Here is a 27,592-nt window from a genome sequence, read left to right as displayed (position 1 = left end):
AATGAGTTTGCCAACCACTGACCTAGACTCTCGATTCCAATAATTACAGGCTGTTGTTGTTCCTTGTGATTAAGCCCCTAGTCCAGTGGTCGGCAAACTCATTAGTCAACAGAGCGGCAAACTGCGGCTCGCGAGCCGCTTGTGGCTCGAGAGCCGCAGTTTGCCAACCACCGTGTTAGGGTAGCCGTCCCTTGCCCCTCCCAGGGAAGAAAGAACAGGGTAAAAGGAAAACATTTAGTTATGTGCGAGATGGCTTGTATTAAATTTGTAACGGTCGTTGCTCCTTGCTGATTAAATCCTAACTGCCCTGCTCTTTCCTTTCCACGTCAGCTCACACCCCAGACAACAGCTTCCTGGGCTTCGTGGTGGAACAGCACCTGAACTCCAGCGACGTCCACCACATCAACGAGATCAAGAGGCAGAACCAGTCCCTCGTGTATGGCAAAGTGGACAACTTCTGGAAGGTGAGTCAGTCTGTCTCTCTCTCTCTCTCTCTCTCTCTCTCTCTCTTTCTGTTTGAAAAGACTCTTGTTGGTTAATTTCACTTCACTTTGCTCCAGGGAGTAATCAAGCCCAGTGCCTAGTGCTTCTAATCTGCTTAGAAGTAAACAAGACCATGCAGGGATTTGGTTGCTTCGAGTTTGAGTGTCTGGTAAAGGCTGTCCCAGCTCCTCTGCACAGTGCTGCCCAGCACAGCCCTTCACTCCCTGTGTGTTGGAGTGACACATTACAGCCTCTTTCACATCCTGTACTTGCTTCCGAAAGCCAGTTCCCACAGAAGCTGGGTTTCTTTCCGGAGCAAAGCATTGCACAGAGACCTATGCCAAGTCTTCGCCTCTGCCTTTTGCGAGATGATACGGAAAAACAGGCACTCTCTTTGCCTGGGGAGTGCAGGCCTTCGCATCCATTCAGCTGTAGTCAGTACACACATTGGTCAGCTTTCCATTAATCGGGAAAGGAAAATCCCTGCCAGGACTGACTGCAGGCGATTTGCTCAGGGAGATCTTGAACAAAACAACATTCTTGGCCACAGACTGAGCCAGGTTTTCCAAAAGCGCTGGGCTGTTGGGCCCCAGAGGGCCCTTGGTGCTCCTGGATGGTTTCCAGAGCACATCTGGGGAAAGTAAGACAGGAATCGATTGTGGTGTGATCTATCGACATGATGTGCAGATCTTTTCTACGGGCGGTCTGCGAATATCATAATTACCTTTGAGGATGTGTTTGTGTAGGAGGGAACAGACTCCCAAGCGTTCAAAACCTGCCTCTTTCTAAACGTAAAAGGTAATTGCTTTCTGAATGGTCAGGAACTTTGGTCTCACATTTTCAGGTCTTGCTCATTGAGGAAGTTAGAAGTCAGCCCACTGAGGCAGCACATGTGATAGACAGGGTCTGGACTCCCTGCTGTAGGTTTTCTGACCCGTGTTCAGAAAAGGTAAAGCACTGTGATCCGCCTTCAGTTCTAAAATGCTAACTGTGCAGAAGAGATGATGAAATCGGCCCATTTCCATGGAAGCAGATTTAATTCCAGATAGTAATTTTCTTTGCTATAAAGGCTAGAATTCTGTCTTCCTGTAGTTCTGAGGTTCTCTACTGGGGGCAATTTCACCCCACGGGACATGTGGCAGGTCTGACTGTGGGGGAAGTACTACTGGCATCTAGTGGGCGAAGGTCAGGGATGCTGCTAAACATCTGACAGGGCCCAGGACTGCCCACAATAGGAAATATGTGGCACAAAATATCAGTGGTGTTGAGTGAGATGCTGAAACCCAGGCTGGTAAATAAGATTTTCTTCCTACATATGTTATTCCACATTTTCTCCTCTCAAGTAAAATAAAATCAGCCTAGACTATAAATGGTTTAGTCTCTCTACAGGTTATCTATAGTTTTCCCATGAATTTGTACATCTTTGTATCAAAATTTGCCATGTTAATAGAGCATCACTCAACTGACTTTCAGCCCAACTTGTGTTAAAAAGTACATGTTGAGCCCTGCCTGGTGTAGTTCAGTGGTTAGAGTTTGTCCCGTATACCTCAGGGTCATGGGTTCGATTCCTAATCAAGGACACATTCCTGGGTTGCAGGTTCATCCCTGCCCCTGTTTGGGGGTAGAGGAGAGCATGTGGGAGGCAACCATTCAATGTGTCTCTCTCACATCAATGTTTCTCTCTCCCCTCTGTCTCTCTTCCCCTCCCTCCCTTCCACTCTCTTGGAAAAAATATCCTCAGGTGAGGATTAACAAAAAAAATAAGGATAAATTGAGTGTTCCCATTTCTCAGCTTGATTGTGAAATGAATGGATTGTGGCACTGGTTTTGGGAGATGTGGGCTCTTAAAAAAGTGCAAATGGCTTCTCCCCTCTGCACCTGCCCAAAGAAAATAGTTTGCATGCCTCTGTGAACTTGACCTTCACATTGTATCACTTCCGTTTTGAAACCAAGTGCAGCTTCCTCCTGGGTGCTTCTGGCAGCTTTTTGGATTTTCCTAGAAAACTAAAACAGTAAATCAGTTATGAATGCTTTGGGGTCACCTTTTCTTGGATAAAATAAGGCTGCCCTTCTCTGCCCCAACTCTAGTTTCCTAGGGCCACCCTGTTTCACACACGTGCCCTCAACCAATTACCACCCCTCCTCATCCCTATCACAGCATCCTCTTCCTTCATGTAATTTTAATCCTTTTGTGATCACATATTTACCTTTTTCTGTCAGTCTCTGCTTAATTGCTAGACTGTAAGCTCTTTGAGGGAAGAAATCATTGATTTTGCTTTACGCAACATAACAGGTGCCAGTCTCCTTTGGATTTCATTAAATGCGATTTACCTGGCAATCCTGGGATATGACTTGGAATGTGTTTTGCTTTGGGCATTGCCCTGTGCTCACTAGTCCCAGCGACATAGAAGAGAGGGTTTGAAAGAAAAGGATTGGAGCCATTACTGTGCAGATTCTGCAGACCCCATAGAGGTTTTCAGGGCTTGTGGCGACATTAGCAGCGAGAGGCCTGGGAAGAAAACCCGGGCTCTGGGCCAGTTCTGCTGTCCACTGCATGATTTCTGGGCAGGCACCTCTGGAATCTGTGTCCTCACTTGTATGCATGAAGGATTGGTAAAAAGGAATGAATTATTGCACAATAACACAGCAGACCTCAAAATAATTATGTTGAGTGTAAGAGCAAAACATAAAAAAGAGTATGATTCTGGCTATATAAAACTCCCGAAAATTCAAACCAATGCATAATGACAGAAGGCAGGCGGGTGGTTGCCTGGGGCAGGGTGAGCGAGGTGGGTATGTCCACTGTCTAATTGTGGTGATGGCTTTAGGGCATGTCCATATATGCACACTTACAAAATTGTATGTTTTAAATATGGGCAGTTTATTATGTGCCAGTTAAACCTCAACAGTGCTGTTAATGTACATTAAAGTTGGCAAGACATTATCTTAGGGGCCAAATTTGGCCTGTGGCCTACATGCTAAAAATGGCTTTTCCATTTTGAAAGTCATAAAAAAACAACCACCAGAATCTAAAACAAAGGAGTATGTGGCAGACCTTATGCGTTCCCACAAAATCTAAAATATTTGACATCTATCCCTTTACAAAAAGTTTGCTAGCCCCTGGATGAGATCATTATTTACCTATGTTCCCTGGAGTCCTGGCCAGGGTCCAGCTGCTGTGGGAAGTCAAGGGGGCCACCCAGTATGGGTCCCACCAACCACAGTAGCTCTGAGTTATCTCTGGTATAGATTCGGATGTCCAGTCTGAGTTCACTAGAAAAAGAGTTCAACTGCTTTAAACAACCAAATATAAATCTTGAAAGTCTCCAGACTAGGTAACCTCTGAGTCTGAGAAAGAATTCCATTCTAAAAACTATGTAATTATCTCACTCACTAATTTGGTTGACTTGGGCTTAGTTTAAATTAATGCAAAATTGGAAAGGGGAGTAGTTTGGAGAAATGCCATTTTATTTCCTCATAGGAATTAACTGGTCTTAGTTTTATATTGTTTTAATAACCTACCAAAGACCTTTGTAATTAAATGTACCGAAATCCTTGAGAAGAACACCTTTTGATAAGTAGGTTAAACCTTGTTGTCCTGCTTATTCTTTAATCTGCTTGGCCAGACTTTTCTTCCCAGATAATGTAGAGATCAACTAGATAAATTTAAACCCACCATAAGTGAAATTGGCATACATTCTGAAAAAATGAAATTGGAGTCCGTTTTGTTGAATTTGCTGGGAAAGCTAATGTGATTACAGCTGATGGTTCTGGTTCCAACCAGAGGAGCATTCAGAAGCTCTTCTGATCCCTATATCTCCCCCAGTTTATTCCCTTTGGAGGAGAGTCAATCAGAAAAGACCTTGTCGTCCTATCTGGTTTGGCTTAGTGGATAGAGTGTCAGCCCTTGGACTGAAGGGTCCCGGGTTCCATTCCGCTCAAGGGCACATACTTCAGTTTCAGGCTCGATCCCGGGCCCTGGTCGGGGCATGCGTGGAAGGCGACCAATCAATGTGTCTCTCTTATATTGATGTTTCTCTCTTTCTGTCTCTCCCTCTCCCTTCCACTCTCTCTAAAAAAGCAATGGAAAAATATCCTTGGGTGGGGATTAACAAAAAAAGGAATGAAGAAAGGAAGGGAGGGAGGAGGGAGGGAGGAGGAAGGGAGGGAGGAGGGAGGAAGGAAGGAAGGAAGGAAGGAAGGAAGGAAGGAAGGAAGGAAGGAAGGAAGGAAGGAAGGGGAAGGAAGGAAGGAAGGAAGGAAGGAAGGAAGGAAGGAAGGAAGGAAGGAAAGAAAGAAAGAAAGAAAGAAAGAAAGAAAGAAAGAAAGAAAGAAAGAAAGAAAGAAAAGACCTTGTCATGATCTCTTGAGATCATGCTTGCCAGTGGCAGAAGCACATTGCTTTTGACCAGGGAGGAGTCAGAGGTGCCTGTGGAGAGCTGAGCCACTCCAGGGCAGCCCACACCAGCCCTGGTCACCTGTGCATGGCTTTTGTCTGGCTCAGTTCCTGGCACATGCTCAAGTGCAGTCACATTGCAGAGCTTTTCCCCAAATTCAAGTGTAAATTTTTTGGGTGGGGAGACAGAGAAGAGAAACCAAATGCAAAGAGAAACATCAGAAATGAATCATTGGCTTTGAAGATTCCAAAGGCTACAGTCCAGAGGACTTAAGGATTTTATAAAAATAGTGTTGGTTGCATGCTGACTATAATCTAACCTTGTGTGGAGGCAGCATAAGCATGTCAGTGTTTGATGAGCAAATATGTACAGGAATGAACACTGAGCTTAAGAGAACCTTTGGGCAGCCCTTTTATTTGTCTCATCAGCCTAGTGGACTAGTCCTTGTTTCAGCAAGTTTTCTTCAGTCATCTTAAACCTATTGATGTTTACTTGTCCATAGAAGAAAGAATACCTTCTCCTTGTTGTACGGCAGGTCCTTGAATAAGGCTGTTTCATTCAACATCCTTTCGCTATGATCTTGATAAAAGAAAAATAATTCTCAGAGCCACTCTCTGTTGGGTTTGAATGTTCTCCCATGTCCACTTGGTTTTTTTTCGGGTTCTTCAGTTTCCTCCCACACCTCAAAGATGTGCACGTCAGGTGAACTGGTGTGTCCACCTCCCACCGGAATGAGTGTGGCTGTGTGAGTGCCCTGTGATGGAAGGGTGTCCTGTCCAGGGGTGGGAAGCTCTGGCCACCCATGACCCTGAACTGTGGATTAGAAAAGAATGATCTTGTTTTATTTATCCTTCTTAAATGTATGTTTAACTCACATTTATTTCATTGTTTAATATTAGAAGTGGTTTGAGTATTCATTTAGAAGTTTGGTGATTTTTTTGTGACCAGAAATATGCCATAACTCTTATTTATATATCTAGAGGCCTGGTGCATGAAATTCGTGCACAGGGGTGTGTGTCTCTCAGCCCAGCCTGCACCCTCTCCAATCTGGGACCCCTCGAGGGATGTCCGACTGCCCGTTTAGGCCCAATCCAGGTAGGATTGGGCCTAAACGGGCAGTCGGACATCCCTCTCACAATCCAGGACTGCTGGCTCCCAACTGCTCGCCTGCCTGCCTTCCTGATTGCCCCTAACTGCTTCTGCCTGCCAGCCTGATCACCCCCTAACCACTCCCCTACCAGCCTGTTTGCCCCTAACTGCCCTCCCCTGAAGGCCTGGTCACCCCTAACTGCCCTCCCTTGCAGGCCTGGTCCCCCCCAAATGCTCTCCCCTGCAGGCCTGGTCGCCCCCAACTTCCCTCCTCTGCAGGCTTGATCGCCCCCAACTGCCCTCCCTTGCAGGCCTGGTCCCTCCCAACTGCCCTCCCCTGCTGGCCTGATCGCCCACAACTGCCCTCCCTTGCAGACCTGGTCCCTCCCAACTGCCCTCCCCTGCTGGCCATCTTGTGGTAGCCATCTTGTGTCCACATGGGGGCAGTCATCTTTGATCACATGGGGGCAGCCATCTTGTGTGTTGGTGTGATGGTCAATTTGCATATTATCCTTTTATTAGATAGGATTATATAGGATAGAGGCCTGGTGCACGGGTGGGGGCCAGCTGGTTTGCCCTGAAGGATGTCCTGGATCAAGGTGGGGGTTCCCTTGGGGCATGGGGCGGCCTGGGTGAGGGGCCTGTGGTGGTTTTCAGGCCAGCCACGCCCCCCAGTGACCCAACCAGAGGCCCTGGTATCTGGGATTTACTTATCTTCTATAATTGAAACTTTGTATCCTTGAGCAGAGTCAAGCCTTCTGCTCGCTCCATGGCCGCAGCCATTTTTGTTGGGATTTATTTATCTTCTATAATTGAAACTTTGTAGCCTTGAGTGGAGGCCTGGGCCCACCAGGGCAGGCAGAAAGCTTGGCTTCCTCCATTGCCAGGGGCAACTCAAGCCTTCTGCTCTGTCCAGCTCCGTGGCTGTGGCCATTTTTGTTGGGATTTATTTATCTTCTCTAATTGAAACTTTGTATCCTTGAGCGGAGGCCTGGGCCCGCCAAGGTGTGCGGAAAGCTTGGCTTCCTCCATTGCCGGGGGCAACCCAAGCCTCCTGCTCTCTCTGTGGCCGCAGCCATCTTGGTTGGGTAAATTTGCATACTCACTCCTGATTGGCTGGTGGGCTTGTGATTATAGCGGAGGTATGGTCGATTTGCATATTACTCTTTTATTAGATAGGATCAGTCTATGGTAAAGTTGGTTTTGCTATACTAGTATATTATTTTCCTTAAAGTCCCACTTTCCAAGAACTTATGTGGACATTAAGTGAGATCTTGCTGTATCTGTTTCAGTTTGAAACACTGATCGAGATGGTCTGGTGCAGTTGGCGGAGCTGTGGGTGGGAGACTGTCACCCAGATTCTAATTCCAGCCACACATTCTAATTCCCGCCACACCCTCTCTGGCAGCTTGTCTTTGGAATTGATTTGCCCTTGGTCTCGCTTTCCTCATCTGTAAAACAAGGCAGAGGACTGGATGTTCTTTTGTTTCACTCCCCAGAGTTCTGTGATTCTATAATCTAAACTCCTTCTTGGCCTTCTCTGATTCTTTCAAGAGCAAGGGCACAGAGAAGACAGCCTGCAGGACAGCTTTATGAGCCATCGGAAATAGGACAGATGGGTGGTAATTGGGCCAGGCCAGGCAGAGTCCATAAAACCAGCTGCTCGAGGAGAGGGGGGGTTTGCTGTGGCTTAGTATCCATGTGTGTAAAAGAGATTTAATGGTTTGTTCACAGTAAGCTCATGTGAGCCAACAGTTTGGGGAACTGCCAAAAATTGATAATGGACCTTCAGTTGAGGCATAACATGGAGAATGAGGGCTGGTAGTTCCCATCCATCTGAGAGCACCTACCCATCATGCTCCATTCCCTGGTGCTCAGCTTGTGGGAGACTGTGGAATCAGACTGGCCAGGTCCATCCTGGCTCTACCATGACTAGCTGTGTGATCGGGCACAGGCAAGTGCCTTGGGCTCCCTGTGTCTCTGTCCTCTCATCTGTAAAATGGGTGGTAATAAAGAAAACATACTTTTAAGGTTTTTATGAAGATCACATGAGTTAATAAATATAAAGCTATTAAAACATTGCCTGGTATTCGTTGATGGCTATGTTAGTTTGTTGTTATTAACATTATCCAGGCAAATTAGAACCTCTTGATTAGAAGTGGGATGCAGGGTGACTCAGAGCCATGCTTTATGGAGCCTGATTGAAGAAGTTGGCATGTCTTGCCAGGAAAGAAAAGCTTGTTTGAGGCTGCAGGTGAGTGGTGAGGTTTCTGAAGGGGTGGCAAACAAACTAGGAATCCGATTTGTCCTGGATGACCCTCAAAGGGGCAGAAAATAGGCTGCTAGTGAATTCGCTGAGCTTTCAAGGGATAGCAGGAAGCGTAATGCAACCTTCCAAAGATCAGGTGAGCCGTCTGGGAAGCCATTAACCTCCCATTGCTGTTGGCTGAAGGGACATTGGCAGAGGGAGAGGAGTCGCTGGTGCCAGGGGGACTTTGGACTGCCTGAATTGTCCTGGCAGCCCAGAGAGTCTGCACTTATGGAATGCGATGGAAAGAGCCAGGAGGGAGAGGGGCAAGAGCAACACTCGAAGGAAAAGCTTATCCACGGGCTGGTGGTAGCAAGCAAACATGTTGACTCTTCTTTCAGAGGGCCTGGCCTTCTGCCTAAAGCAGCAGATACAGCCTCGGACCCCACAGACCAAATCTAACTCACAAACATTTTTGATAAGGTGACACAATATTTGTTAAATTGGAAAATGTGCCGTTTGGGAAGGTTCCTTGGGAAAGCTGAAATTTCTGGCTCCTCTTGATAATGTAGATGGTGTGGCAAATGGGACTCACATGCCAAAGATTGGCTGTCAGAGTCGGGGCTGCCCCACAATTGGGTTAGGGTCCCAAGGATGGCAGTTCTTTGGGGGCCTTCTCTAATGCTCTTCAGGACCCATCTGGCACCCCAGAGGTATCTGAGTTTGCAACCTAGCACTTGGGAGCCCAGGAAAAAGCTACCATGAATGTCTAATCTTCTCATGAATTCCATGTTTCATCTGGGCCAAACCATCCGTTGCATGACCTGTTTGGAAGTCTGCCAGGTTTTGAGGCATCAGGGTCAGAAAGGAAAACCAAGCCCCCCTTTTCAGCCTGCAGTCCAGCAGGAGCCCCAGCACTTACAGTCTGACTGTGAGACTCAGAGTGTTCTCTTTGATCAGCACCTCTCCCAGGAGCACTTTCCGGTGACAGCCCAGTCCTGATGTGGGCTGCCAGAGCTTCTGCCAAGTTTGCTTGTGGTTGGAACTAGGTTTTTTCCTCTGGGTTGGCAGTTAGGGTGGATGGGAAGAATGTGTGGCAGTTGACTGTCTGGGATTGTGGGCCTGTTGGCTTATTGCTCTTGTATAATGAATAAAGTCTTCAGATTTCCTCCCACCTGGGAGCAGGACCTCTCCTTACACACACTAGTGTGGGTCCGAGCAGGAACCTGGCCCGGTCCTCGGAGCAGCACTAATTTATGGGGTGTTTTGCTGCAATGATTTCCAGCCCATGTTCCAGGGGAAGGCAGGAAAGCTTTCGTTGGTTCTTAGAATATAGGTCAGTGGTAAACAAATGTGCCCGATCATAATTCCAACCGGGAACTTGTTAAACTTCCAGCTGCCAGGGAGCCTCCTCAACCTCATGAAAACAGCCTCTCCAGGGAAGGATCTGGGAGTTGTATGTTAAAAAAATCACAGGCTCCCGGTGATTCTTTTAAGCAGGAAGTTTGGGAAACATTGTACTAGGGAGTCACCAATTTTCCTAGGTTGAAAAACTTTAACCAGCTCCTTTCCACATGGTCCTTTCCAGCCATAGTGCATGGCTGCCATGTAGCCAGCAACCACCCATGCTATAGTAGACATGGATGCCCTTGGCTGTCCCCTGTGCCCTGGGCCTTTGCTTCCCAGTGCAACTCACCAGCTCCATGACCACCCCCCAAGGACCCACCCTTTTATTTCCATGGTAAATACCAAGTTGCCTAAATTAATCCCTGAAAGGGTGCAGTCAGCTGATACAAGTTCCAGTGAAGTCTCTCTCAGGAATGCTTACCTTTTAACCCAAATTTTAAATAAGAATGTGTAGGAATTTGAGAGGTTACAAAGCCCTTCCATCTCGGGAAAAATTGATCCACCCTAAGGTGGGGATGAGTGGTAGACTTATTTTCATTTTATTTCACTTTATTGATTTTTTTCTTTTTTAGAGAGGAAGGGAGAGAGAGAAAAAAGAGAGAAACATTGATGTCAGAGAGAAACATCGATGAGTTGCCTCCTATATGCTCCCCGACCAGGCAACCTTTTAGTGTTCAGCCTATGCTCCAACCATCTGAGCCCACTGCTGGGGTGAGCCATAGACTTCTTGATGTCATGCGGTCAGCTGGGACATTGATACTTTAGAGAGGTCACTAATGGTCCCAAGGTTTGACTAACGAGTGGTGGAATTGCAGACCTTTTCGCTGGTGGTTGCAGAGGCCTTTGAGGAGCCTGAGGTTGGAGAGTCTCTCATTTTCTGGGTGCCCCTCAGGAGAACTAGCAGGGGTTGTCTACTCTGGGTTGTGTACTCTGTAGTGAATGGCAGTCCTCCCGGAGGCATAAATAGCTGAGTGCAAATTACTGCAGCTGCAAGAAGAAAACATGCTAAAGTATTGTGCCTGAAGAGATCCCTTGTGTTCTGCCGAGGGTCTCCTCCAAAAGCCAGGGCTGGCCTGGAGAGCCCAAGGCTGAGGCAGCCTGAGAACATCCTGAGGGTGGGGTACTTCCAGAAGGTTCTGAATCACTGCCTGCCACTCCAATAGCCTGGGATGAGTTCCTTTGTGGCTCTTAGTAAACACAGCTGTTGTGGTTGCAATTTGCCTTGAGGCTTTATACTGTTACTCCAACTCTAACAGTTTGGCAATGGGTAGGGGAACAATGGTGTTTGGGGATGGGAAAAAGCCTGGAGCAGAAAAGAGTAAGGGCTCTGTAGACAAAAGCCACGGAGCAAGCCCAGGCATGGGAAAGCCTGTTCCATAGAGAAGGAGGCAGCCTCCCAGGGAATGAGTGACGGAAGAGTCTCTGGTCCCCAGAGGGTGTCCCCAGAGGGTGAAGAGCATGGGGAGGAGCCAGATGAAAGAAGGTATGAAAGCCTTGAAAGACAGTTTCTGTCAAGTGAAGAAGAGAACATTCATTCTTGAAGAGAGGGAAACTTAAAGCCTTGGAATTTGTAATGGTCTGAAAGGCATGGCTTTCTGACTGACTAGGCACAGATGTATAAGAACAACTGAGATACAGTATTAATTGATACTTTTCTCCCAAATAGAACATTGTTAAGCATAGCTTATAGGGAAGCTGTTCTGGATGGAGATTCTAAGCATAGTTCAAGTTGTTTCAAAAGCACACACTCACAAGCTGAAGGGGCCTATCAGCCATGCCAGGCAGCGGTGGTGGGGCTGGGAGGGCACCCAGCACTGCTCAGGCCGGGTACTGAGGAGTGTGGGGAAACCCTGGCACACACTGCCCCGTGGCATCTCAGCCCAGCCCAAGATGTGCAGTCCCAGGAGACTCTGAGGCGATATTGCCAAGGGTAAGAGGAAGGCTTCTTGGGGGAAGGGGCATTTGGATGTCTCTTTGGTTCAGGATTGCTGATCCTTGAGGCCTTGGCAGCTTCCTGCTGGAAGGAGGTCTGTTCCCCATTGGTGTGGCAGGAGAGATTCAGACACCTAAAAGGATGACTTTAAATGAATTCTCTCTGGTTCTTACATCAACCCTTGTTTAGAAACTCAACAAAGAAAGCCAAATCACACAGTAGGAGGAAATAGAAGTGGAGCTTTCTGGCTATTTCTTTGAGAGAAAAGCAAAATAGAAGTATCGTTTTACAATAAAGGTGAAGGAGCAATGCATAAATCTTGGAATAGCATTCAAATAAGTCAACTGAGTGTGTTGGGAGGGTTGAAGGAATTTTGACCGTTTTCCCCGGTGCTATCTACACTACCATGAAGAGCAGGTACTTGAGGTGGGAGTGGGAGTTGGTGCCAGGTGGCTTCCCATGCCAGCTGGAATCCTTGAAGTGTAATTTTTGGTAGAAACTGAAACCATGGCATTTCCCTGTGGCACCTACCTCAGTGCAGAGCCATGTCACTGAGACCTTGAACCAGGCCCTGCAAGGGCACAGCTTGTTGATGGAGTTTTATATCAAAGATACAGATTGGGAGCGTATTTTACAATGTAGAGTATTTGTGGGAAGCAGAACCCCTCGTTTTATTATAAGAATAGGTTTTATGATATTGAGAAACACTGATAAACCAATTTAGAAAGTATGTTAAAAGTGTAATAATCTGTACTTCTAAAATCGTATTTTAACATCTATACTAGTATATAAATTCATACCTAAGTAAAAACCATATAAGCAGCATATGCTCATGTAATCTGGCTGTGCAGCCCTAAGTACTGGGTCCATCTGTATTCAAAATACCTCAGGCCACCAAACCCACCCCACCCCCAGCCCCAAGAATGTTGGTCCCCCTCCCAGGGACAGCAGAGCTCCAGGGAGTGCTGGCTCATCCTTGCTTCCTTGCTCAGTTGGGATGTTGGCAGCTGGCTTGTCTGTACTTTTCCCTTCCATGATTCTATTTTTGATTAGATTGAGGTCCTTGGGGAGGTGATGATGATAATAAGTAACTAATATTTGAGTACTTCCTACGTGCCAGGCCTAGTCCTTGAAACGCTACTGAGTCAATACTGTTAACTCCATTGTCAAGTGATGCGAATGAGGCAAAGTGTAAGATCCCACAGCTGTGGCTGATGGCTGAGTCAGGATTTGAATTGAAAGCATATACAGGGGGCGGGGGAGGGGAGAAAAAGAAAGCATATACCATGGCCACTACACTGGACTGCCTCCCCGGGAATGACTCTGTGACAGCGCCTTCCTCTGTCTTCTGTTCATCCCCTCGAATCCCAAGAGGCTGGCTCTATCCATGATGTAGGATTCTGTGTGGAGATGCACAATCTCCTATGAAGAACTAGTAAAACTGCATGGGTGAAACTAGTCTATACAGGTTTGCCTTTTCTCAGATCCGAAGATGAAACTGTTCATTTTCATTTTCTTTATAATGGTCATCATTGGGAGCCAGTAAGTAGGAACCTGCTTACATATCTGGACTTGCGAAGCTGTGTCTGCCTTCAGGGATCCTGGAGAGACAAATACTGACCTGGACTAGTGAGAAGTGGGAGACACTTTAAAATGAAATTGAAAACTGGGTGGAAGTGCACTCATATGAACCCAAGCGGCTTTTGAAGAAAAAGTCAGGAGTTTGAGAGTGAGTCTTGTAAGGCACCAGTAGTTGTCCATGTGTGGGCTAAGGGCACTTCGTGGCACTTCCTTAATTAACTGAGGAGGGAGGAGAGGGCCAATAGCAGTGGTGGCTGCTGAGGTTTGCCCAGGCCTCCAGATAGTCCCGTGTACTTGTAGCAATGTCAGCCCACCAGGACTTCCCAGAAGCCCATAAGACAGCGCCATAGCCAGCATTTTACCAGGAGGAAGTTGGGGTAATCCACTGCCAGAGAGAAGCTGTGTCCAGTGCAAAGATTTTCCTTTTCCTCCCTCCCTTCCTTCCCTTTTTGTTTTTCCTTCTTTGTTTCCCTCTCTACTCTCCTGTTCCCTTCTCTTCCTCTTTTCTCCTTCCTCCCCTCCCCTCCCTTTCCTCTTTCCATTAGAAAAAAAAAAAAAAAAAGAATCTTTGCTACAGTTGCTGTAGAGAATTTTTTCTAAATCAGACAGTGTCTTTTTATATTTATTCTTAAATCAGTGATGGTGTTTGTGTGGAATGAATGGGTATTTGGACAATTTAACCCAGTGGTCGTGTGAGTAACAACTCGAAAGAGAAGCAGAGGTGTAGCCACTTTCAAGGACAAATCCCCCACCATTTGGACCAGTTAGTCCCTTCTTCTCAGTGACCCCAAAGCACAGCACAGCACTGTCAGGAGGGGCTTGTGGTTGAGCGTAGGGACCTGGAGAAACTGTCCCTCATCCTCATCCAGCAACAGTGTGATTGGCTTATCAATCAGGATTCACCGTGTCCTGGAGAATAGTAGGATTCGTTCATTGAGGTGGAAAGGAAAGGATGTGGGCAACACTTGGATGGTAGAGTACAGCATAGGTGGTATTGTAGACACAAAGTAAAAAGCCTTGTCCCGGGGCCCTGCCTTCCCAGCAGACATGACTGGTCATTTAGAAGGCTCCCACCATCCAAACTGGTAACTTTTTTCACGATTTGGTCCTCCTTTCCCCACCTGTTGCCTCAGTCCTGTTTTCTGGAGCAAAACTGCTAACTTCTCTTTTACAGAGAATTGGCCACTGCTTGTACTGGCCTGGCCACCAGATATGTTCATGTAGGTACCACGAGGTTAACTCTTAACACAGTCCCCAACACAGTTCATGTGGCGTCTACTACACCTAGCGCAAACCACGGCCTTCTTCCAGCTCTCCACTCCCACCCCACAAGAAGCCTCCATGGGCTCCCTGGCCTTGGCCTGAAACTAAGCCAGCATGCCCATTATGGTTTCACTGCTGCTCCACTCCAAATGCACCCTTTCCAAAATATGTGTTCGTTGCAGCTTGCACTAGAGAATTGTCAATGGGCGTGATGGAGGGCATCACAGGGGAAGGACTTCCTGTCCTGCTCTAGTGGCCCCTGCAGCACCAGGTCCTTCAGCTGGAGAAGGAAAGAGGGACCCTGTGGCTGAGGCTGGCTTGTGAGCTCAGGGACTGGTGTCTGGGCAGCAGAACTTGTTCTCATCTATCTATAATAATAAAAGTGTAATGTGCGAATTAGACTGGACAGCTGAACAACCTTCCGGACGTCCTTCCAGATGAAGCCGCCATGGCAGGGGCCAAGCCAGAGGTGGTTAGGGATAATCAGGCAGGCAGGCAAGCGGTTAGGGGCGATCATGCAGGCAGGCGAGTGGTTAGGGGTGATCAGGCAGGCAGAGTGGTTAGGGGCAATCAGGCAGGCAGGCAGAAAGGTTAAGGGCGATCAGGCAGGCAGGCAGAGGGGTTAGGGGCAATCAGGCAGATAGGTGAGTTGTTAGGGGAGATCAGGCAGGCAGGCGAGCAGTTAGGGGTATCAGTCAGGCAGTCAGAGATGGGCAATCAGGCAGGCAGGCGAGTGGTTAGGGGCAATCAGCAGGCAGGCAGGTGAGTGGTTAGGAGCCAGCAGTCCCGGATTGTGAGAGAGATGCCCGACTTCCAGTTTAGGCCCAATCCCGCAGGGATCCCTGTGGGATTGGGCCTAAACCAGCAGTCGGACATTCCCCAAGGGGTCCCGGATTGCTAGAGGGTGCAGGCCCCGTTGAGGGACTCCCCTCCCCCATGCACAAATTTCATTCACCAGGCCTCTAGTCTACACTAATAAAGGAGAAAGATGCAAATTGACCATACCTTCACAACGCCCACCAGCCAATCAGTGAGTATGCAAACCAACCCAACAAAGATGGCAGGTTAATTTGCATACGCAGGCGCCGAGCAGCCGGGGGCAGGGCGGGACAATTGCGTCCTCACCATGGCAACGATTCAGGCATTCAGCACCACCCCAGCCACTCTGGGCCTCTGTGCAGCATGGGAAGGTGGAAAGGCAGCTCCGGGCCAGAGCAAAGGCGTTGCCAGCAGCCAGGGGAAGGGAGGCCCATTCTTGCATAATCTTCATGCATCAGGCCTCTAGTCTACACTAATAAAAGATAAAGATGCAATATGACCATACGTTCACGACACCCACCAGCCAATCAGGAGTGAGTATGAAAATTAACCCAACAAAGATAGCAGGTTAATTTGCATACACAGGCACCGAGCGGCTGAGGACGGGACGCTTGCGTCGTCACCATGGTGACAGTGCAGTCATTCTGCGCCGCCCCAGCTGCTCCAGGCTGGAGCAAAGGCGGAAAGGCAGCTCCGGCTGGAGCGAAGGCAATGCCAGCAGCCAGGGGAAGGAAGGCCTATTCTTGCATGAATCTTTGTGCATCAGGCCTCTAGTCCTATCTAATAAAAGAGTAATATGCAAGTTGACCATCACTCCAACACACAAAGATGGCCGCCCCCATGTGGTCAAAGATGGCAGCCCCCATGTGGACACTAGATGGCCGCCACAAGATGGCCGGCTGGGGAGGGCAATTGTGGGCAATCAGGCCAGCAGGGGAGGGCAGTTGGAGGGACCAAGCCTGCAAGGGAGGGCAGTTGGGGGTGACCAGGCTGGCAGCAGAGGGCAGTTAGGGGTGACTGGGCTGGCAGAGGAGGGCAGTTAAGGGGGACCAGGCCTGCAGGGTAGGCAGTTGGAGGGGACCAGGCCTGCAGGGGAGGGCAGCTGGGGGGGACTAGGCCTGCAGGGGAAGGCAGTTGGTGATGACCAGGCTAGCAGGGGAGGGCAGTTAGGGGCAACCAGGCTGGCACGGGAGGGCAGTTGTGAGGGACCAGACCTGCAGGGGAGGGCAGTTGTGGGGGACCAGGCCTGCAGGGGAGGGCAGTTAGGGGTGACCAGGTCGGCAGGGGAGGGCAGTGAGGGGTAATCGGGCCAGCAGGGGAGCAGTTAGGCATTGATCAGGCTGGCAGGGGAGTGGTTAGGAGTTGATCAGGCGGCAGGCAGAAGCGGTTAGGGGCAATCAGGCAGGCAGGCAGGCGAGTGGTTGAGAGCCAGCAGTCCTGGTTTGTGAGAGGGATGTCCGACTGCCCATTTAGGCCTGATCCCACCAGGAGCGGGCCTAAACAGGCAGTCAAACATCCCTCGAGGTGTTCCAGATTGGAGAGGGTGCAGGCTGGGCTGAGGGACCACCTGCTCCCCCCCCCCCCCCCGTGCACGAATTTCATGCACCAGGCCTCTAGTATATATATAAAAGGCTAAGCAACTGTAGGACCAGTAGCTATGACACACACTGACCACCAGGGGGCAGACATTCAACACAGGAGCTGCCGAGCTGCGGTGACTTGTCAGTGGCAGTTCTCAGGTGATGCACCCCGGAACCAGAGAAGAGGGAGCCTGATTCCTTGCGGGACCTCATGATTCCACCAGGCCGCAGGACCCCACCTGCCAGAGGGACCCCAACTCCACAGATGCCCTTTGAGCCGCAGTGCCACCTCAGGTGTGGTCAGCCGGGGAGGGACCGTGGGAGGTTGGCTCCAGGGCATGTCTGGCCCGTCTCGCCCAGTCCCACCCTGCCAGGCACCTTCTAATTAATTTCCTTTCAATGTGCACGAATCCGTACACTGGTTCACTAGTATTTTATAACAAGTCTCTGCTCCTGTCTCTCTCTTATTTACCTTCACCACAGTCAGATTGAATAGGACACTCAGCCATAGAGTTATCTGTGGAGCTCTCAAGGCAGGAATAGCAGTCAAGAGCGTGGGCTGTAGAGACAGACCGGGATTCATTTCCAGGGTCTGCCACTTGCTCACTGGGTGCTCTTTTACCTGACAATTAACTGATATGAGCCTCAATGTTCCTGACTGCAAAATGGGGAGAGTAACAGTACACAAGTCCCAGGGTTATCTGGATTTCCTGAGATAATTATCTATATATATAAAAGCGTAAACGACCATTCGACCATTCAACTGGTAGCTATGATGCGCACTGACCACCTGGGGGCAGACACTCAATGTACAGGCATGGAAACCTGGAACAGACTGATGAATCTCAGAGGGAAGCAGGGGAGGGGTAGGCCAGGAAGAGAGTTACCAAAGATCTTATATGCATACTAGAGGCCCAGTACATGGATTCGTGCACCCATGGGGGGCCTCAACTTGGCCTGCATGGATTGGGCTGAAACCGGCAGTCCGACATCCCCCAAGGGTCCCGAATTGTGAGAGGGCACAGGCCAGGCTGAGGGACCCTACCGGTGCAAGAATCCGTGACTGGGCCTCTAGTTATAAATGAAAACACTAGGTACGGATCCTGGCATGTAGGAACAGGAGCAGGGTTACGCTGTGGCTGCTACTCTCAGGGGTGACCGCACTGGATAATTTTGAGTCCTTCCCCCTCCAAGTCCTCACCATAGCCTGTGTCCACCTGACTCTGAGCCTCCTGCCTCGCTTCCTCCTCACCTGTGGCCTTCCCTCCTTTTCTCCCTTCTGTCCTTTTCTCTGTCTTCTTACCCTGCTCCTCTTGGTCCTATTCTCCTTATGCTTCTCTCAATTTCTTCTTCGTGTTTTTAGGCTTTTGCTTTATTGTATTAACAATGGTCTGATGAGCCAGTTTAGAAACTGCTGGGTTTTTTTTTTACTGTTTTTTGCTTAGGGCCTTACAGAAATGCATGCATTTCTTCTGGATATTGTATTTTCTTGTGATGACTGGTTAGTATTACTCGTCTCCAGGGTCAAGTGTTTCCTTCCAGGTTTGTTTTTTTAGGAATAAAATCAGAAGGAAGCATTGTTTGGCCATGACCCAAAAGCCAATGAGTCACGGCTCAGGAGCAGGAACAAAAGTCTCAGTGTAAGTGAATTCTTGTCCCTCCGAGGAAACATCTGTAACTTTCGAGGGCTCCCCTTCGCCAGCTGAATATGCAGTTCCAATAATTACATCTCATGCAGAGAAACCGGGAGATGTGGCCGCCCACCAGCCTCTGGACACCCAGGGAAAGTGGTGGGTGGACCTGCCTCTGCTGGGCCTGGGACTCTAACCACCAAGTGCTACATGTGGCACTGGGGGCTCCCTGAGGGCAACATCCAGCCAGCCTGGCCACAGGAGGAACAAGCAATATGTTAGAGAATGAAATGTGCACGTTAGGTGATGGGGCAGAGGAGCATGCTCCCCTTTCTGTGCCCTCTAAAAGGAACTCCACATCTTCCAGTGAAAGAGAAAGTGGAGTGGTTGGCAGCTCGAAGCTATGTTCCTGGGTGAAGGGATTAGGCCATGGGCTCAGGACTTAGTCTCAACTCCACACTTGCCCTGTGGGCCTGGGCACATGTTAACCACCCTAAACCCAGCTTTCTCTTCTGTAAAAGAAGAGTGACTAACAGTACCTAGGCCATAGGGTATAGAGATGAGATAGTGAAGGTCAAGAAGTTCTTACCCCAGCTGGCATGGCTCAGTGGTTGGGCATCTACCTATGAACCAGGATGTCACGGTTCAATTCCCACTCAGGGCATATGCCTGGGTTGCAGGCTCAATCCCCAGTGTGGGTCATGCAGGAGTCAGCCAATGAATGACTCTCTCTCATCATTGTTGTTTCTATCTCTCTCTCCCTCTCCCTTCCTCACTTAAAAAAAAAAAAAAAAAAGTGCTTAATTCAGAGCCTGACATATATCAAGTTCTCAGGAAGGGTTAACTGGTGTGTCCTTTGCTCAAGTCCAGCAGGCTACCATTCAGACGTAGACATTTTTAGACTAAGAAAGGGATCGAGGGATCATTTTTTATTCAGGTTCTCTCATTCCTGCCCTTAACTCACCAACTTTTTCAAACTTCATCTGTTAGACAAGGATAATAAGATTCAGTTTACAGGATTGTGGGGAGGAGTAAACTAGGAATATGCATGTAGCGCAGTTCTGGCACATAGTAGCTGCTCAATAAAGTGTAGTTATTATCTTATTCCATCTCGCCAGCATTAAAGACTCATCATGATTGCACTTAGGTTAGCTTTGTAAAGAAAAAAGGACCTTGCAACCTGAGGGATGTAATCATCTCTATCAGCTTTGTGCCATTAAACTGCAAGCGTAATCCACCCCTCGCCTTGGTGTGGTTAAGAAAGGGGAGAGCATGAGTTAGAAGCAGACCTTCTTCACCCCCCTTCCACCCATCACTGGCTTTGAACAAGCCTGCTGTCTCCTCCGAGCTTCATTTGCTCACCCGCTCTGACAGGTGTGCTGAGAGGCCTCAGGAGAGACATGTAGGTGTGCTGTCACGCCGAACGGAAGCCATTGTCTTCATGGTTATGTCTCCATTCAGTATTGCTTTCACGGCCATGCATGTGGTTAGATGTTCTCATAATTAGCTGTTTTGTTTTGTTCCCCCCCAGCCAAGTGGCTTATATTCAATTTCTAACTTTCCAGAGGGCAAGAACCTTGTTTTATGGATTCAAAATATGTGTGTACTGTATGCAGTGCACTGTTCCAAGGTCTAGTACTGCAAGAGTGAAGAGGTTGTAAGCTTGCCTTTATGGAGCTCATATTTCATTCAGGAAAAATAAGGCAATAAACCACTAAATAAATATATAGTATAGTGATATGTTCTATGAGCAATAATAAAACAAGGTAAGAGCCTGGCCGGTGTGGCTTAGTGGTTGAGCATCAGCCCGTGAACCAAGAGGTCACTGGTTCGATTCCCAGTCAGGGCACATGTTGGGGTTGCAGGCTTGATACCCAGCAGGAGGAGTGCAGGAGGCAGCCAATTCATGATGTTTCTCTCTCACCCATATTTTTACCTCTCTATTTCTCCCCCTTCCTCTCTCTCTAAAAATCAAGAAAAATATATCCTATCTAATAAAGAGGGAATATGCTAATTGACTGCCCCGTCCTCAAAGATGGCGGCACCCACAGCCAATAAGGAGAGAATATGCTAATTGACTATCACGCCCTCAAAGATAGCGGTGCTCACAGCCACAAGATGGCAGCGCCCAGTTCCCTCAGCCCCACCAGGGCGGCAGGCATGGCAAGGCCGAGCCCGCCCCAGGCCGGTGTGGCTTAGTGGTTGAGCATCAGCCCGTGAACCACACACCTGCCTTCGGAGTTCCCCAGTCCCCTCAGCCCCCTAGCCGCTCAGGGCCGGCCCGAGGCGCAGGCAAGCCTTGGATGGCGGCTGCCCGGCCACCCGAGGCTCAGGTAACCTGGGCTGGCCGAGGCTTGTGCTTCCAGCAGTGGCAGCAGCAGAAGCGTGATGGGGCGGCGTTCCCCTGATCGCCGGGCCGCCTCCTGCCCCTGTGAGAGTGGGCAGGCCGGGCTGAGGGATGACCCCCTCCAGTGCATGAATTTTCATGCACCAGGCCTCTAGTTTAAAAAATAAAAAATGAAAATGATGAAAGTTGCTTCTCCTTTTTGGGACAGGTGCTTTTAAAAATATATATATATATATATGCATGTCCCCTCCCCAAATTCCAGTGAAGTCTTTATGATATCGTTGTATTTAAACAAAGGGAAGGCCAAATATTGTGGGCATGCTCAGTAAAGTCTGGGTGATGTAGGGAGGATGCATGCTTGCCAGTCACACCTGGGAGCAGGTCATTGCCGGGATGGGTGTGGCCACTGCAAGTGTGTGAAATCTGATATACACAGGCTTCTGAGCAAAGGAGTTCCCTCTCTTGCTCTTGCCTCTCTTGCTTTCTTGCTGCTGGTGCCTGGTGCCTGACTCTGGCTTCCAGGGCTCTCACACTCTGCACTAGCCCACATGGCCCACAGCCATGTGGATCCCACACACAATGAACTGATGGACTGGAACTAATCTGATGCTGTGCCAGATTTAACTCTACCAGGGAACGGAAACTCTGGACACTGGCTTTGCGTTTAGCTCTGCTGCATCCCCAACTGAGCTTCTTCCGGGACTGGTTTAAAGGAAATAGGACTTTGCAACCTGAGGGATGTAATTCCATGCAAATAAAGCTTTCTACCCCATCTCATCCTCCCATGGGGACCTCCGGAAAGTCTTATTCCAGTGGCACCCCAAGAACCCCACTCCCACTAGCAACAGAGAAACTACCCACCTGAGCAATTTGATAACACAAATAGAAAAGCCTGTGTCATTTTTTGTGTGGAAATGAGACCTAAATTCTTCTTGAATCATGGAAGGTTAAGTTCATGTCCTTGGCATGATTATGATGACTTGTGGTTCCAGGTACCCACAGATATGCCTGGAAAGAATGGTTGTTTCCTGCTCTCCATACAAATGCATTTTCCAGAAACCTGCCGGGCTCCCAAATGCACATCTTAGTCCTTACTGCTTCAAACCTTGCAGTCAGCTTTTGTCAGCTTGGCCTTTGTTCTCGCAGTCATTTCTATTTGTAGTTCTTTAGAAGTTGATTTTTAGCTGCCTGCATTCCCTGGGCCCTGCTTAATCATGAACATAGGTCTTTTATGGTAAAAGCACATTAGAAATGTATTTTTTATTGAATTTATTTGGGTGACATTGGTTAATAAAAGTATATAGGTTTCAGGTGTACAATTCTGTAATACATCATCTATATATTGTATTTTGTGTTCACCACCCCAAGTCAAGTCTCCTCCATTACCATTTATCCCCCCTATAACCTCTTCTAACTTCCCCTCCCCCAAAATGTATATTTTCTAATGCAGACCATTATTTGCATATTAAACCCACGTTATGTGTGTTTTCGGGAATTTAGGAGAGTCTTTATGAGCTGGCCCCATCTGTAATGTTAGCTCTTAGTGCTGCTGCTCTTGGGAATCCCCTGGAGTGTTGTTAGAAATCCCAGTGCCCAGACGCCCCCCCAGACCAGTTAGATCAGTGCCTTGTCAGCCTGATAGCAGCTCCCAGATGGTCACAAGGCGTCACCAAGGTTGGCCACCACTGTTTCTGATGGGAAGATTGCGGCTCTGATGAGCTTCCTTAAAGGATGGTTTTCAAAGGCAGTGTGCATGGGAATCGCCCTGGAACTTGACAAAAGCAGATACCACGTAGCCCCAGAGATTGGGATGCAGTAAGATTTGGATGCACCTGAGGGTCACAGGTTCAGATGGTGGGGAACCAAACTTAGAGCCTTCCGATCTCTGCCACCCCAGATGACTCTAAGGCAGTGGTCGGCAAACTCATTAGTCAACAGAGTGGCAAACCGCGGCTCGCGAGCCGCAGTTTGCTGACCACTGCTCTAAGGTATTCAAGGATTGAGAACCACTGCACTGGAGAGTTGAGAGTAGACTGAAAGATCTCTTGACCAACCTCCACTTCTCAAAGGTCTTGTTAACCTACAGCTGCCATTTTCTTTGTCCAGTGTGCCAAGGCCAACAGCCTGCCAAGCAGTGGGGCTGCCAGTCTGCCCCCACAGTGGCCATGCATTATGGCACCACAGTGTGAGCTGTGTGCACATCAAGTGTCAGGCGTGTCTGCTACCAAACCTGTTGATGCCACCTACCTGTTTTGTAATTACATTGTTTCATTAACTATTACATAAACTGATTAAATATCAAAATTAAGAGCAGCCATTTCTATACAAACTTAGATAATAGCTTTGGAAGGATTTGATCAAGGTCAGACCTCTAAAAATTTGCTATTAAACTATACGGATGGTTAAGACAACAAACAGTAAAATGATGGTGAAATTCACAAAAACATTGAGGCTGCATTCACATTGCTCTGAAGGTATTTTTAACTTTGCACAGCACTTTAAAGAAATGTTAGTGATTGCCTTATAGTTTAGGCAAAAATAAAACATTGCTGGTCTGTATTTTTGTCTGCTTTGAAGGATTCTGTTAGGTGATCAACTGCTTCTCCCTCTTGTGTTGAATAAGAATCAATGAGCAATGATGACTGCTGTGGGTGAGAGTAGCTGTGATAATCCATTAATATTAATATAGCATCAATTTTCCACTTGTTTATTTGGATAATAGTACATAATTTAGTGAACTTTCTGTTTTTCTTATAAAATGAAGTGCCCCAATTTAAATCACACACCAAGAGGAAACGTTAGTCAAGGACCTTGTTACTAACCTAGCTACCGAGCTGTACTTCATGAAGAGATTTGCTTTTGAAAGGGTCTTGCTCCTGCTGGCTGCCGGCTGTTCTCCGTACTGATGCTGTCCACTTTGGCCAGTTGGTATCTAATTATTTGTAACACAGGGGTTAATCGAATCCTTAACACGTTTCAAAGCTCTAAGTGAGGGGTCAGCAAACTCCAGCCTACAGGCTTACCACCTGTTTTCCTATGACCTCTGAGCTAAGCATGGTTTTTGTGTTTTTAAGTGGATGAGAACACATCAAAAGAAGGAAGAATTTGTGACATGTGAAATTACATGAAATTCACATCCAGTGTCCCATAAAGCTTTATTGGAAGCCCATTTGTTTGCTACTAACACGGTTGCTTTCTCACAATGGCAAGTCCAGTAGCTGGAACCAAGACTTCATGATCCACAAGGCCGAAAATATTTGTTATCTGGCCCTTTAAGAAAAAAAAAATTGTGAACCCCTGACCCAGATGCCAGTTCTACCGAGTTTCCTGGGCCGCTGCTCCTGGCCCCTCTGTCCCTATGAGCGTGTGTGGCCTGCCTGTACAGTGAGTGTATTGAACGTAACTGGGTCAGTGTTCCAGGGGTTCTCTCTTCACCTACTTAACCCTGGCCAGTCCTCTGCTGTGTAAGAACCAAGCTCCTAGTTCTTCCAAACCATAAAACATTTGTAAAATCAAATCTCACCTTTTAAAAATGCAGATGGGCTCTAGCCAGTATGGCTCTGCGGATAGAGCGTTGACCTGCAGACTGAAGGGTCCCAGGTTCGATTCGGGCCAAGGGCACATGCCCGGGTTGCAGGCTCGATCCCCAGTAGGGGGTGTGCAGGAGGCAGCTGATCAATGATTCTCTCTCATCATTGATGTTTCAATCTCTCTCTTCCCCTCCCTTCTTCTCTGAAATCAATTTAATAATTATTTAAAAAAAATAAAAATGCAGATGGTCCGTAACTATTTTGTTGTTGTTGTTAATCCTCACCTGAGGATATTTTTTCCATTGCTTTTTTCAGAGAGCTTGGAAGAGAAGGAGGGAGGGGGAAAGAGAGAAACATCAATGTGAGAGAGTCACATCGACTGGTTCCCTCCAGCACATGTCCTGACGGGGTGGGGATCGAACCGCAACCCAGGTACATTCCCTTGACCAGGAAGCGAACCTAGGACTGTTTGGTCCATGGGCTGACAATATAACCACAGAACAGTACTGGTCAGGGTGGTTCATACCTATCTGATTTTTACAAGTACACATTTATTTTAAATGCCTCAAATTTATTTAGATGTTCCCATTACCTTTTTGAAGTTCAATGTACAAGTACTTCTGCTATAACATGGTAATCTATGGTCCTGAGAAATAAACTGCAAAATAAACTACAAAATTGCAAACTAAAAATGGCAGGACTTAGGAGAACAGTAGGGTTGGGCCAGACCCTTGGGAATCTGAAAAATTTTGATCCAGTCATAAAAAAATAACTATCTTAATAAAAAAGGTAGCAGAGTTTAAAAAGACACATTTAAAGCCTAAAAAGTAAATACTATAGTAAATTTACAACTTTACCTTTTAAAAAATCAAATTAGTGTAATTGGGAGGCGGTGGGATTGAGGATGAGTTGAGGCTACTTCTGCTTGGAGGACACAGGGTCAGGTACACAGGGATGGAAGCAGATGCAGGAGCCCTTCCCAGACAGCCATGGCCACAGGAGCCAGCAGGGAGCAGCTTGAGGAGCAGCACAGCCCTCTGTGGCTTATGACGCGCAGCTGAGTGTGTTTTGTATTAAGCTGCTGTTAATGATTCTACAGAATATGAATGTGCTGGGAAAAAAACGCATGTGTACCAAGGCGCCTTACATGCTCTGTTGACATCAGTCCCTACTTATCCTTCCTGTGTGAGCGTATTAGTGCTGGATAAGCATGCATTTTAGCAGAACTGGCTGTACTTCCTCCTAGTCTTTCTCACTTCTCACCTTTCTCCAATAATGTCAGGCATTAAACAGCATTGTGGGCCGGAGAAGCTGAATCCCAGAAACTGGCCAGAAAAAAACCAAGCAGATATCAAATAAGCTTAAAGATTTCAGGTCAGCATTTTTGTCATGAGAGCATGTATATACCGTAATATATTTTAAATTCAAAGAGAATGAAGAATAAAAGGGGGACTGGGATGTCATTAATCACTTAATCCTTCTAGTGCCATTGAAAGCCTGTCACTCCAGCTCCCAGTTTGAGAGGTGCTAAGCTGCTGGTGGAGGGCTGTGCTTCATTACATGTAGGTGCACATCTCACAAATGGGTGGAGAGCAGTGTTATTTCTATTGTCACAGAGTCTGAGGTAGCGAGGGAAGCCAAAGATCAGGTTCTAGACATACACGTCTCATTTTGTAAAAGACACATTTAATGTTGGGTGTTTATAAATACATTCCACACGTGTAGGGCATGACAACATGAAAATGAAAAGTCAGTGACAATATGACACTGTAGAAAGGTAATAAACTCACTGAAGGAGAAAGAATATTTAGCATTTGCAGGAGGAGGGAGAAATACAGGAAATTTGACTTCGCTAAATGCTTGTTAAAAGGAAGATAGCCCTAACCGGTTTGGCTCAGTGGCTAGAGCGTCGGCCTGGGGACTGAGGGGTCCCGGGTTCGATTCCGGTCAAGGGCATGTACCTTGGTTGTGGGCACATCCCCAGTGGGGGGTGTGCAGGAGGCAACTGATCGATGTCTCTCTCTCATCGATGTTTCTAATTCTCTATCCCTCTCCCTTCCTCTCTGTGAAAAATCAATAAAATATATTTTTTTAAAAAGGAAGATAAATCTAGCATTTTTTACTCAGGGCATGTAATGAGGTCACATTGGTCCTAATAGAGAAAATAAGGAACAGCTAAGTGGAAGCTATGCTAAGCAGCAGCAAAATGTCTTGGAAGGTAAGAGGAAGTGTCAATAGCACCTTGTTATCACCAGAATCACCTCACAGTAAGCACTGGGCAAATGTTGGTATGTTCGCAGAAATCCTCAAAAGGGTGTCAGAGCAAAAATTTGATGCAAAATAAAATACTGGGTTGTTTTTAAATGTGCAGAATTAGATGTGGCTGGACTACAGAAACTCAGTGAAGTGTCGGGTATGAGCAGCTGTCAGAGGCAAAGTCTGAGGTGTTTGAACAAGCCACTGATGGGAAATGCAGACGAGGGGAATGACTTGAGAGGTGTTCGGAGAAATGCCATTTAAATAAGTGCCTTTTATAGATAAAAGGCTGGCATTAAAGTTCCCCAAGTCAGAATGTTGCAGTGGGTGGGTGTATTATTTCAGAAATTGCATTCAAATGTGAATATTCAATTACACACACACACTCTGAAGAATGAATTTTTCAATAAATTAAGAGTTTTCTCTCACTCAAGAAAGATAGACAATTCAGGGCTGCAGTAGTAGCCTATCATCTGGAACCCCAGCTGTTTCTGTCTTTCTACTCAGTCACCTTAGTCATGGTGCCCATCCTCAAAGTCACCTCTTAATCCAGGATGGCTGCTGGAGCTCCAGCCATTAGGCCCTCAATCCACGGAGGATGTAAGAGGAAGAAGGGAAGAATAGAAAGGGTATGCTCCTCTGCCGAGGCAGCTGTCTTTAAAGGACTCTCTTGTAAGTTGTACTCACCTACCTCAGTTGCCAAGGAGACTGGGAGTTGTGATCTGGGACTATTTCTGCCCCAAATAAAAGTGGGGTTCTGTTCATAAGCAAGAAGAGGGGTAGCCACCAGCTATCTCCACCACAAAGGGGATATGTACTAAGATAATCTTTGTATTAAATGAAAGGGTAGGGAGGATAGTGTTATATACCCGGGAATAAGCTTGTGTGGGACATCTCAGGATAAGCAAAAATTGGAGTGAAGATAAAAATAAAGAGCAATAAAAATGTTACCACCGTAAGAATATGGCAGAGACCACTTAGTTAGATAAATATATACAAGGTGTCCCTACAAAATGTATACACATTTA

The 27,592-nt window shown here is 47.4% G+C and overlaps 1 protein-coding gene across 3 annotated transcripts in view; it reads left to right on the top strand.

Moving 5' to 3' along the window:
* MGAT5 (alpha-1,6-mannosylglycoprotein 6-beta-N-acetylglucosaminyltransferase) overlaps positions 1–27,592 on the top strand; it is a 409,267-nt gene that overhangs the window by 308,701 nt on the left and 72,974 nt on the right. For all 3 annotated transcript variants that reach the window (XM_080670056.1, XM_080670057.1, XM_080670058.1), the window contains one exon: positions 331–464. In XM_080670056.1, the coding sequence (XP_080526182.1) occupies positions 331–464 (134 nt within the window). The remainder of the gene's footprint in view (positions 1–330; positions 465–27,592) is intronic.

The sequence above is a fragment of the Plecotus auritus genome (genome assembly GCF_963455305.1).
Source record: "Plecotus auritus genome assembly, chromosome: 5".
In the NCBI taxonomy this organism is placed as follows: Eukaryota; Metazoa; Chordata; class Mammalia; order Chiroptera; family Vespertilionidae; genus Plecotus; species Plecotus auritus.
The sequence above is the reverse complement of the archived record's forward strand: the minus strand, read 5'-3'. Positions and strand labels throughout refer to the sequence as shown.